Source organism: Sycon ciliatum, chromosome 3, assembly GCF_964019385.1.
Source record: "Sycon ciliatum chromosome 3, ocSycCili1.1, whole genome shotgun sequence".
NCBI classification, from domain to species: Eukaryota; Metazoa; Porifera; class Calcarea; order Leucosolenida; family Sycettidae; genus Sycon; species Sycon ciliatum.
In genome coordinates, this window is record NC_088645.1 from 20569256 (window position 1) to 20581761 (window position 12506).

At 46.0% G+C, this 12506-nt stretch overlaps 1 protein-coding gene across 1 annotated transcript; it reads left to right on the plus strand.

Moving 5' to 3' along the window:
* The first annotated feature begins 3141 nt into the window (after positions 1–3141).
* On the plus strand, positions 3142–9379 carry LOC135812567 (TNF receptor-associated factor 3-like). Its single transcript, XM_065325894.1, has 8 exons — positions 3142–3565; positions 4186–4243; positions 4725–4829; positions 6361–6435; positions 7382–7483; positions 7637–7748; positions 8215–8297; positions 8868–9379. The coding sequence occupies exons 1-8, from the start codon at positions 3336–3338 to the stop codon at positions 9141–9143; spliced, it is 1041 nt and encodes a 346-aa protein (XP_065181966.1). The 5' UTR covers positions 3142–3335; the 3' UTR covers positions 9144–9379.
* The last annotated feature ends 3127 nt before the right edge of the window (positions 9380–12506 follow it).

Sequence of the window (12506 nt, forward strand, 5' to 3'; positions counted from 1 at the left end):
ACAGCTGGCCCTCCGAGATTGCCAACTCTCGCAATGCATTTACAGGACGGTGATTAAGAGAGCATGTCTGAGAAAACCAGAACATTTGTGCAAGTCGATCTCTCAGATTTCGCTCGAATTATGCAGGTAGGTTTTCTTTGGGTTGTAGATCGACATTCCAAAGCCCGCGCAAAATCTTTTGAAGGAAACCATGAAATTGGCATACCCCTCAATATTGGCTCAATATTGGCATGATTTATGGGTCTACAAACGAGCCACGGCACAGCGAACAAGAACAAGCTACATGTACGACCAAAACTCCATCAAGCCAACATTACCTCACCTTAGAAGAGTTCTTGGGGCAGCACCACTTAGCCACGCCAGCATCCCAGAAGACGAGGGCAATCATCCCTTGACGCCACAAATGATCGTCTTGAAAATAGCCAAATTACAAGCGCTAATAAAACAGCGAGCTACGTCCTCAATTAGCAAACACTATACACCGGCAGATAGTAGAACACCTCTTCTAGCACTGAGGACATGTCCCCCATCATCCTTTTTGGGTTTTCTTGAAATAAACAATTTTGAATTGTTCCACTCGACCATTCTGAAATACGTCCAAACTCATACCTGCGCAGGAAAGCTCGCCCCTCCGCGACGTCTAGTCTGAGTCTGTAATTTCTACTCCAAGAGCACTCCTAACGCTGCAGAACAAAGTGTATTGTTGACTCTGACAAGGAAAAGCAGTGGTGATCACTTGTCATTCCAAGCGACAAGCTTCTCCTTGCGCCACCAACATTTTTCGGTGCAACAAATGATGCAAAAGTGACTGAATTTGTGTGTGTAGGTTTTGGATTTTACTGCAAGAGGAATGATGAAAATTTAATCACGTGCCTCGTGACACAAGAATGCCAGGTCTCGTAGTTCACGATTCAGCAGTTGTTCCGAGTGACCTTGCTCAAGCGCACCTGCACTTACACGGATCACCCGTTGATCTACATGTAGATCGGATCAAGTGCATCTCGATGTCCAGCTCAAGAGCACGCTTGTCACGTTGTATGCCTTCCAGCCGGGACTTTCGGTCGACATGCAGCACAGAGACAGCGCGCAAGTAGGGTCAAATCACGTTGTTCATGACGTAAGAAATGTGCCATGTGTGGGCGCGCCACATACAGCATGCAACCTGTATCTTCTTCTTGGTTCTGTTTGTCCGCTTATTATTATATTTTCTTTTCTCTTATTATCAGTGGGACCATTGTCATTAGGTTTAGGCCTGTTTTGGAACTCCACTTTAAATAAAGCCAAACAACAACAACAACAACAACAACCAGTGTAGGCCGCGCGCTGGTCAACTCTAAGCGACCTTGATGGCATGGAACACGCTCATTCTTTGCTGTTGCATATCTACGTGGATCATCAGCATGTAAACTAGCCGTAGTTCCTGTTGAACCATGGTCGGGATGAGCGAGGTAAGTGTGAACAAATACATCCCTGTTCTTACTGCAAGTGGAAATATCTCAGAGAATTCTTGCCAATGCAATACTGCTAGCGCTATAACGATAGTTTCTGCATGTTCTGAGCAGAGCATGCAAGAAATATTATGCATCTTACCTCCTCCCTCATGGTCCGTTTCGAATAGCGCCTCAGGAACGATCGTGATCGTGTGCATTGTGTCGTGCACCAGAAAGCATTATTCTACGTCACGATGCACGTGATTTCATCATTCCTCTTGCAGTAAAATCCAAGAACTACACGGAAAAACTCAGTCACTTTTGCATCAACTGTTGCACCGAAAAATGTTGGTGGCGCAAGGAGGAGCTTGTCGTTTGGAGTGACAAGTGATCACCACTGCTTTTCCTTGTCAGAGTCAACAATACACTTTGTTCTGCAGCGTTGGGAGTGCTCTTGGAGTAGAAATTACTGACTTGACGTCGCGGAGGGGCGAGCTTTCCTGCGCAGGTTTGAGTTTGGACGTATTTCAGAATGGTCGAGTGGAAAAATTCAAAATTGTTTATTTCAAGAAAACCCAAAAAGGATGATGGGGGACATGTCCTCAGTGCTAGAAGAGGTGTTCTACTATCTGCCGGTGTATAGTGTTTGCTAATTGAGGACGTAGCTCGCTGTTTTATCAGCGCTTGTAATTTGGCTATTTTCAAGACGATCATTTGTGGCGTCATGGGATGATTGCCCTCGTCTTCTGGGATGCTGGCGTGGCTAAGTGGTGCTCCCCCAAGAACTCTCCCAAGGTGAGGCAATGTTGGCTTAATGGAGTTTTGTTCGTAGCTTGTTCTTGTACGCTGTGACGTGGCTCGTTTGTAGACCCATAAATCGTGCCAACATTGGGCCAATATTGAGGGGCACACCAATTTCATGGTTCCCTTCAAGAGATTTTGCGCGGGCTTTGGAATGTCGATCTACACCGTACAGCAAACCTACCCGCAAAATTTCAGCGAAATCTGAGAGATCGACTTGCACATAATTATGTTCTGGTTTTCTCTTAAGATGATCGGGCACCGCGGATGCACATGATCGCCGACGACAACAATGCAAAAGCCAGTCGACACCGGGCATATGTCGTTGTCTCTGCATACAACTTCATGTCCCCATTTTTAAATGAGGCCACACCGGCGCTTGACAAATCTGGAGCACTCTGGCGCACAACAACCGGCCGTGGTGAAAACTGGTCATTGGGACCGTGATTGGTCATCGCGCCTTGACTAATCACTGAGTCCTGTATATATAATTTGCTTCATATTCATCAACTCGTTTCCATGTGATTTCTACAATTTATTTTTATTTTTAAATGTAACAATTGAAGAAGAATCACTCAAAACTCGTTCTCATGTCATAACTTCTTCTATTTTACATTAAAATTTATAAGTACTCGTAAGAAAAAAGGAATGTTCACTTTAAACCCACGTTATAATTATTATGAATATATGAGAGTTCCTTCTTGTAGGCAGTACAATGTACACGTATATTCTTTTACACAACCACACTATAACCGATACGCACTGTACTAGATTTCCACGATTGCTTCACATATTTATGTACACATCCAGTGCATGTTTACCATGATGTAGAGTGGAATACTTCAACAAATACAACTCTCCGTAGAAGGATTACTGGTATACCGGAACATGGACAACATGTATACACCAGTATATAACCACGTCATTGCCTAAAAGTCGGTTCCCCGCAACCTTAGCAGTGTAAGGTGGAAGCTACAGCGCAAGCAGTAGTACTACGAGTAGCAGCAGCAACAATAACTAGGAGCAGCAGCACCCGTAGCAACAGCAGCACCAGCAGCAGCAGCAGCAGCAGCAGCAGCGCCTGCAGGACCAGCAGCACTCGCCATGGAAGCAGCAGCAACAGCAGACCCCATGTCGTTGTCCGACTACATCAGCCTGTCGGACTACGCAAGCGCGTTCCTCCAAGAGACGGGTGGCTTTGATCAAGTTGTATTCACGACGCCAGTGGACAATGATTACAAATGCTCGATCTGCCTAAAGGTCTTGCGCAACCCCATGCTCGGGGTTGTGTGTGGACACCATTTCTGCCATTCGTGCATCGTGAGAGCGCTGGAGTAAGTCACACATCTGAACTAAAACTGTCTCCATGACGATGTGCTCAAGATGTATGATCAACTTGTCATCACTGAGAAAGTAATATTTTAGCCGATCGCTGAGCTTGCAGGTCGCTTCACACTGCAAGTTGCTACAATTATCGCAAATAGTCCGTCCACGGAATATCTAGAAACATACACTAGCATGTTTTAACATGACTGTTTTAGTTTCAATGTACAGGTAGAAGTTATTCGACCTTGTTCTCCTTGACCTTGATCCTGTTGTCCTTGATTGTTGTGCACATACAAAAGGGCAGCAAACCCTACCTACCATGATGCCTCATGGGTCTGAAGCACTACTACTGTACTCAGCATTCCTACCTCATGGACATATCCTATGTATAATGGTTGGGCTAGAACTGTCTTCCCTGGCTTTTCACAAAGACACAGACGTGTTAGGATAATCCAAATACGGATTGTTTATTGTTTGAGCTGATTTGTTTTGTTTGTTTGTGTGTGTGTGTGTGTGTGTGTGTGTGTGTGTGTGTGTGTGTGTGTGTGTGTGTGTGTGTGTGTGTGTGTGTGTGTGTGTGTGTGTGTTGGTATTCTCTGTGTATTTTCTCGCCACTTTATGTTCACAGGAGGAGGGAAGCATGCCCACACGACAGAACGCCAGTATCTTTGCAGGTTTCCGGAACGGTAAGCTATTTTATATCCAATTATGCAGTTGAATGCACACATATACAAGTCCGAACGCACGCGCACGCATACACACACGCCAACATACTTGCAGAGGCACAAGCGAACACATAATTATACAAACACGTGCACGCATACAAACACGCGCACACATACAAGCACACGCGCACGTATACACACACGCACATATGCTTGAACACACGCCCATACACACGCACACATACACATATGTACACGCACACACATACACATACACGCGCACACATACACATACACGCACACACATACACATACATGCACACACATACATACACACGCACACATACAAACACGCGCGCACGTATACACACGCCCACATGCTTCAACACACGAGCACAACAACGCACACATACACATACACGCAAACATGCTGGCCTTGTTTCCACACATACCAAAGTTTTTTATCTATGGTATTTTCTGCGCGTCATTGCCATATTTGCAGTTAGTACCCGATCGCCACATGAAGCGACATATTGGTGACTTTCAAGTATTCTGTGAGAAGACGGAGCACGGCTGCACGTGGACAGGCACCTTATTTTCGTATAATGTAAGTACAGTCACTGTCAAGATTGTTGTGAAATGATGTGTTGTTTTCCTGTGTGATGGCATTCCCCAAACTGTCTCTTCTAGTCGCGTGCATGTGTGATATGACCATGCGCGATTTTGTAGTCGAGAGTCCTGTTGTCAGTCTTGATGAGCATGCGCGTAATCGAGAGTCCTTTTGTCAGTCTTGTTGTTCGTCTCCTTGCGTATAGTCTACATTTCCGTCATGTCAAATACATACTGTCAACCAAACTAGTCTTGTCCTTTGTGGCCTGCGTCCCGGGGAAAGGAATGGCCGAGATTCCGTAACAAATATATAATGTAAACCAAACTAGTCTTGTCCTTGGTGTCCTGCGTCCCGGTGAAAGGAATGGCCGAGATTCCGTAACAACGTGGTGCCGAAACCCGGGACGCAGAGGATGAGTAAGTTTGTCATGAGTCTGTTGGTCGTAGTCGGCAACAACAAAATAACCTTGAAGCAAGAAGTAAGTGTGGGAGCGGAGGAGATAAGGAGCTAGTGGAAGCGGAAGACGATGGAGAAGAGAGAGGAGGCAGAGAAGGTGGTGGACTAAAACTGTGTACTGGAGCCTGAGACGACAGCAACCGCGATGGAGCGTGTGGCCGTGGCTCGCCAGAGGCCAGTGGACGAGTCTGGCATCACCGACTGTGTGTCGTCCTTGTTGTTCGTCTTGTGGTTGTCTTGCTCGCGGTGTTGTTCTCTCTCTGCTCAGTTCGTTACTTGTTCAGTTGTTGCTGTATTGGTTGAGTTTGGTTGTTGTCGTTCTCTTGCTCTTCTATTCGTTCTGTTGTTCTCCATGGTTTTGTGTTTTACATGCGCCCATGGTATTATTATTTTGAGAGCTTCGGCTCTTGTGTTTCGGTTGGCCTTGCGTGCCTGTGAGTAGAGCATCGGCTCTGGTGGCTTTTGTTTGGCCCTGTGTCGTGGCCCGGATTTTATTTTAGAGCGTCGGCTCAGGTTGATGGTTGGTTTTGGCTTTTCTGTTCTGCTGTGGTTCCTTTTGCTGTTGTGCGCGTGGAACGTGGTGTCGGTTTATTATTTTGTGGAATGTCATCAAGGGGGCAGGTCCTGTGAAATGATGTGTTGTTTTCCTGTGTGATGGTATTCCCCAAACTGTCTCGTCTAGTCGCGTGCATGTGTGATATGAGCATGCGCGATTTTGTAGTCATGTCGTCAGTCTTGATGGCATGCGCGATTTTGTAGTCGAGAGTCCTTTTGTCAGTCTTGTTGTTCGTTTCCTTGAGTATAGTCTTCATTTCCGCCATGTCAAATATATACTGTAAACCAAACTAGTCTTCTCCTTTGTGGCCTGCGTCCCGGGGAAAGGAATGGCCGAGATTCCGTAACAAGATACTTCTTTCTTTCCCTCTCGCTCTTCTCTCTCATTTCTCTCATTCCCTGACTCGCTCACTCTCTCTCTCTCTCTCTTGTACGCCGTCTGTTTATGTGTTTGAGTTAGGTTTTTTGTGTGTGTAACATGTGTGTGTGTATTTAAATGTGTTCATAACCTCTGCAGGCACACAAGAGAGTCTGTCCTAAAGTGATCGTCAAATGCCCGTTCCAGTGTGCCAACACTGGTTGCGACTACGAAGTAAGAAAATATTTGTGTGAGATAGGCCACCATCATTCCTACGATTTTCCACGTTCAGGGAGAGGGAGGAGAGAGGGGCGGTTTGATATCTTACCCAGAATATTACCATAACCCGTAGAAGAGGCACACACTTCAGGTTCCTCCAGCAGGTGCGGATCGATAGATCTCTATAGTAGTTAGCCCATACGGAATAGTTGATCCATCTATAGGTCCCTGCATGATATTAAGGTGTCCAGTAGGACATTTGCAAAATTGGACCAGTACCTCAACAACATTCTGAAACATTTTTCAAGAGTGAACTTTGGTCGCTTCTATTCAGGTGGTAGACGGTCAAACCGAGGAGAGCAAGAAGAAGGACAAGAAGAATAGCTAGAAGCTACAATGATGAATGTGTGAGCCATACACAAAGAAATAATGCAGAAAAGATTCAAGCGTGTGAAAGATAGTGCCACAACAGTAGACAACCACTGGGCATACAGTAACTGACCAGTTGTAGAACCTACATGTAACAATCAGTCTAAGTGTGATTTGATCAACTCGTTAGTTATGTCGATTAGTTGTCTATTGCTTTCAGGTATTGTCCAGTGGAGGTACTCTGTATCATTGTTGTGACACTACATTTCACGTTTGTTAGGTTCCCTACATATTTTCACATTATTGGCATTCTTTTTGTGTGTACGAGTCACACAGTCATTGCGTGTGTGTGCGTGCATCGGAGATGTACATGTAAATGCCTGGAATTATTATTATTATTATGCACTTACGCGTCCATGTCAGCGGTGGTAAACCGCCCACAAATTTGCACGTGCTGAATGGACTTGGGAAATGAAAGAAAAAAAATATTATTGGAAATAATTATGTGTGACTATTGTTAATGTTATTGACTGTATGACTGTGTACGGCTGTATTGAATTATGTTGTACGTGCGTGTCCATCTTGTCTCCAGTGTATGCGAGAAGATGTCGTTCAGCATTGTCAGCAGCAGAGTGCGGAGCATAACCAGATGATGGTACAGCGAATGGATGTGCTTACCAACAGCTTATGGCAGGTCAGTGCACGCTTTCAGAAACTCTTTTACACATGTGTGAAACTTTTCTTCTAACATGGCTGCTACATGTGCGTGTGATTGGGACTTTTTGTGCAATATCTAAGTTAGCGTGTACTAAAGATATTCTGGTCTCTGCTGTTCGCTGTGGTGTAGGTTGCTACATGCCCTGTGGAACATCGCCAAACAGTTCACACCGAGATATTTGACCAAATGGACCAGCGTCTTGTCGAAGGCCGTACATTTTATAGCGATGCCTTCTACAGCGGTATGTTGTCTGGAGTTAGCTGTGTTGCTGCCGCTGTCAATGTTTACCCTGAATATGTTTACTTGTAGATGTCCGAGGCCACTTCTTCTAACGGTACTGGTGTGCTTCCAATTCCCGATCATAGCTTTAACAATGATGATCGTGTATGGATGTGTGTGTGTGCGTGTGCGTGTTGTGTGTGTGTGTATGTGTGTGTGTGTATGTGTGTGTGTGTGTGTGTATGTGTGTGTGTGTATGTGTGACCGACCCCAGCTAGTATGGTGTGCGCATAGGTTACTGTCTTGATCTGCTTCACTCACACCTTGTCTGCTATTGTTAATGAGAAACTCTGTGGGTGCACATCCATAGCATTACCAGATTTGCGTGCTTCCCTTGTGACGGGCGTATACATGGTGTATGGCGGTTTGTGGTTCTTATTTTCTGTAACCTGTATGTTCATTGTCTGTGTATATCCCTCTGCGTGCAGGTCCATGCGAAAGTGGGTATCGGCTGCGCATGAAGATTGCGCCAAGTAAAGGCCGACTTCGGTTATATTATTCCCTAGTTAAGGTAGGAGACCAGAAAACGTCCCCTAAACATTGCTCAAGTTTCTTTGTATAGGGCTTGACAACATGACGTCACATGCAGCCAGAAGTCAAAATCTACCGGCAAATACCGGCGGGGCGAGACTCTCTTAAAGACGTAGGAAGGTTGCAATTCTGCCTTTTTGGGGAAGATTCAGGTTGGCTCGTGGTTCTATGACTGCATACAAAGATTAGTATTTCTGTAAACTCTAAAAGTTGATCTGGACCAGTTGTGGCTGCATTTAGAAACAATGCTAATTAACCCTGTGTTTAGAGAATTGTTGAATGTGATACTGTCTCCTTGTCACAATACTGTCCAAGAAGTAAAGGGGGAACTCCCCTGTAGCCTTGCCAGAAAACCGTAGCTCTCTTTATTCAGACAGCAGTAGTGAATACGATCACTAGCAGACATGCTCAGGAGGTCGCGTGGTACAAGCACTATTTTGGCACCTGTGAACGCCTAAATTTATACCTCGTGTATCTCGTTTTTCGTGTTGTTGTGTGTTGTCGTTTTTCGTGTTGTATATACGCTCGCTGCTGTTTTCCTCCGCTCTAGGGCAAGAACGATGATCTGTTAGATTGGCCGTTCCGTCACCATGTGATTGTCCAGTGTCTGCACATCACGAACGACGAGGTGGTCGCGCAGAAGACGATGCGACCACCGACCGACGACGACGGTGCTTGGGGTCGCCTGTGTACCGGCCGGCCGAGCGAAACCAACTCCCTCGGCTGGGGAAACGAAAGCATCCTGTCCCAATCCGACCTGATGAAAGCGGGCATGTTATGGTCAGACAGGGTACGCATCAGGTTTATCTTGCTGTGGGATCTGTGACCTGCACCCTGGGCTGCTTAGAGATGTATGTATATGTATGTGCACACACTAGATGTATGTATGTAATTATTCATTTTTACATTACTCTGTATGTTACAGCACTATGTATGTTCATGTATTTATGTAATTATTATCATTCACCGCCATTTTACTTACGAGCGGCTAGAATGGCCGGCCGTTTCGTCGCCCTGTCTAGTCCACCCCATCCCTTGGGTATAGAACATTTGTAAAGTCATGTCATGGTGTTAAAATAATAAATATTATTATTTTGAACATGTCAATCTTAAAAAGGTTACTGTCACTGTCTAGACTGCATGCAATGCAAGCAGTATAGCTTTTGATAATTGCATGGGATGGAACCTGAACGCAACCGTACTACCGCACAAATCGGGAAGAGTTTAATCAGTTCAACTTCTCATACTGTAGACCGGCTTTAGACGGGGAGGCAAGACTATTGAAATTCGGGCGTGAACAGGAGACGGCGTGCGCCGACTTCTCCTGGTCCGTACTTGGAAATATGGAAGTAGTTGAACACTATTTCTCCCATGATAACTCACAGAATGGCGAGCACGACTTTGGTTGAATTTTGCAAGGTAAGCTCTCATGTCACTGATTTTACCGAGGGATAGTGCAGGAACGTGACGGACAAAAATTAATTTAATATTCTATCATTTCCAGCGGCTATTATGTGAATGTCGCAACATTCAGGGCTATTTTCTTTTGTCTTCGTGAAAACTAGTACATGTATTATGAACTTAAGAGAGCATGTCTGAGAATACCAAAGTATGTGTGCAAGTGGATCTCTCCGATTTCGCTCAAAATTTGCAGGTAGGTTCCTTTTGGGGTGTGGATCGATTGTGCAAAGCCCTTGAAAAAGTTTCTAAAGGGAACCTTGAAATTTGGATACCCGTCAGAAATGGCCGAAATATCACATTATTTATGGGTCTAGAAACGAGTCACGCCACAGCGTATACGAACAAGTTATGAACAAAACTCCATCAAGCCAACATTGCCTCACCTTAGAGGAGTTCCTGGAGCAGTACCGCTTAGCCACGCCAGGATCCCAGAAGACGAGGTCCATCACCCCCTGACGCCACAAATGATCGTCTTGAAAATAGCCAATTTACAAGCGCTGGCAAAACAGCCAGCTACGTTCTCAATTGGCCAGAACTATACACCGGCAGATAGTAGAACACCTCTTCTAGCGCTGAGGACATGTCCTCGATCTTCCTTTTGGGGTTTTCTTGAAATAAACTTTTTTGAATTTTTCCACTCGACCATGCTGAAATACGGCCAAAGTCATACCTGCGCAGGAAAGCTCGCCCCTCCGCGACGTCTCCTCAGCAATTTCTACTCCAACACTACTCCCAAGGCCGCAGAACAACGTGTATTGTTGGCTTTTTTTCTTTTTTTTTACTATGTTCACATTCCCAGCTCGAAAATAATAAAGAAAGACAATGATACTGAGACTAGGACGAACGTGACAACTATTGAGCAGGGGCTGCACCGAGACGCAGCAGTGATGGTGGGGCATTGATGGCTCTGCCGACCTGAGGTCTCGGCATCACGGCCAAAAACACGCACCAAAAACAAAAGATAGAGCTGTACGAGTCAGCAAAATAAAAGAAAGGAAGGGTTAACACCAGCGAGTGTGCGGGAGAAACTGTGTATTAACAAATTACAAGGGCTGTTACTGAGAGGAGCATCATCATGGCTGATCATGGCGAGTCAGTTGTCTGAGCCAGTTGTGGTGCATAGATAGGGATAGAGGAGAACGACGAGAGCATCATCATAGCGAGTCGACTGCCCAGAGCCAGTTTGTGCTTGGCAGATGGCGATAAACATTAATTTTGAATGCTTGTATTCCCTTGCTGTGGGGAGGATGGGACAGAAGAGCGGCGGGGAGGGAGTTCCAGTCACTAACACTGCAGTGTGGGAACGAGCGCTTTAATGCCAGCGGGACATATGCAAGCAGCTGGTGTTGGAGCTGGTGGTCATGGCCAATGACGCTACCATGCCCGCTGCGAGTTCTGGGGCTGGATGAAGGGAAATGGCGCGGTGGCAAAACAGAGAGTAGCTGCGGAGGGCCAGGCAGGTAATGCAGCTTGTATAGGCAGGCAAGCGAGGCAACAGTACGACGGATGGCCAGGCTAGGTAATAGTGCACCTGGACCGATGATTCGCAGAGCACAGCGTTGGATATGATCCAGGCGGTGCAGATAGCTGGGCGGAGCACCTATCCAGATGAGGGGGGGCATACTCAATAACTGGTCGAACAAATGCCTTGTATACTGTGGTGCGGCCGGCTGGAGAGAGAATGTGCGCTGCACGGCGCAGGAAGCCCAGGCGTTGTTTGGCCGGCTCGAGTGGCAACCTTCCGGAGATGAGTGCTGAATGACAGCTTCGAGTCAAAGCTCACTCCAAGTAAGGCTCTGACAAGGAAAAGCAGCGGTGATCACTTGTCACTCCAAACGACAAGCTTCTCCTTGCGCCACCAATAATTTTTTGTGCGACTGTTGATGCAAAAGTGACTGAAGGCATGAGCGCAATTCTTGAATTTTACACAAGAGGCACGGTGAAATCACGTGCCTTGTGACGCAAGAATGCCAAGTAACGTCGAGCATGGCTCACGAGATTTCAGAGTCACCTTCGTCAAGTGCGCTTGTTACTCGCCTTGAACGCCCGTTGGTCTCGAAGTGCGCCCTCTGTTTATGTGTTTGAGTTAGGTTGTTTGTGTATGTAACATGTGTTGTTACTGTGTGTTGTTACTGCGCGCTGCGCTCAAGAACACGCTGACCGTGTTGTAGGCCTACGAACCGGGACTTTCCCTGACCATGTAGGACGAAGACCAGTGAAATTAGGATGAAATCACATTCTTTATGACGTAAGAAATCTCTCATGCAGTTCACGCGTCACGCGACAAGTTCGTGTAGCCAGTGCTGCTCGCTTGCCAGTCAACACAAAGCGACCGAGCTAGCAGCTTTTGTCGAGCATCGACATAAAAACAAGGGACTTTAATTCCCGTAGCTATGCAAGGGACTTTAATTCCCGTAGCTATATGCAGAAGACGTTACTTCAGTAACGTCTGGCGCTAACCAGGGTCCACACAGCTTTAATTCCCGTAGCTATGCAGAAGACGTTACTTCAGTAACGTCTGGCGCTAGCCAGCGTCCACACAGCTTTAATTTGGTGTTTGTGTGTTTGTTTGTTTGTTTGTTTGTTTGTTTGTGTCACGGCTGGAGCTATCCCGTATCTGTCCCGTATCTGTCCCGTATCTGTGACTACAAAGGCTCTACAGGATTGTACATAACAGCTGTCCACAATATTTGCGGGCTCCTGTATCTGTCCTGTACCGTACCAATAT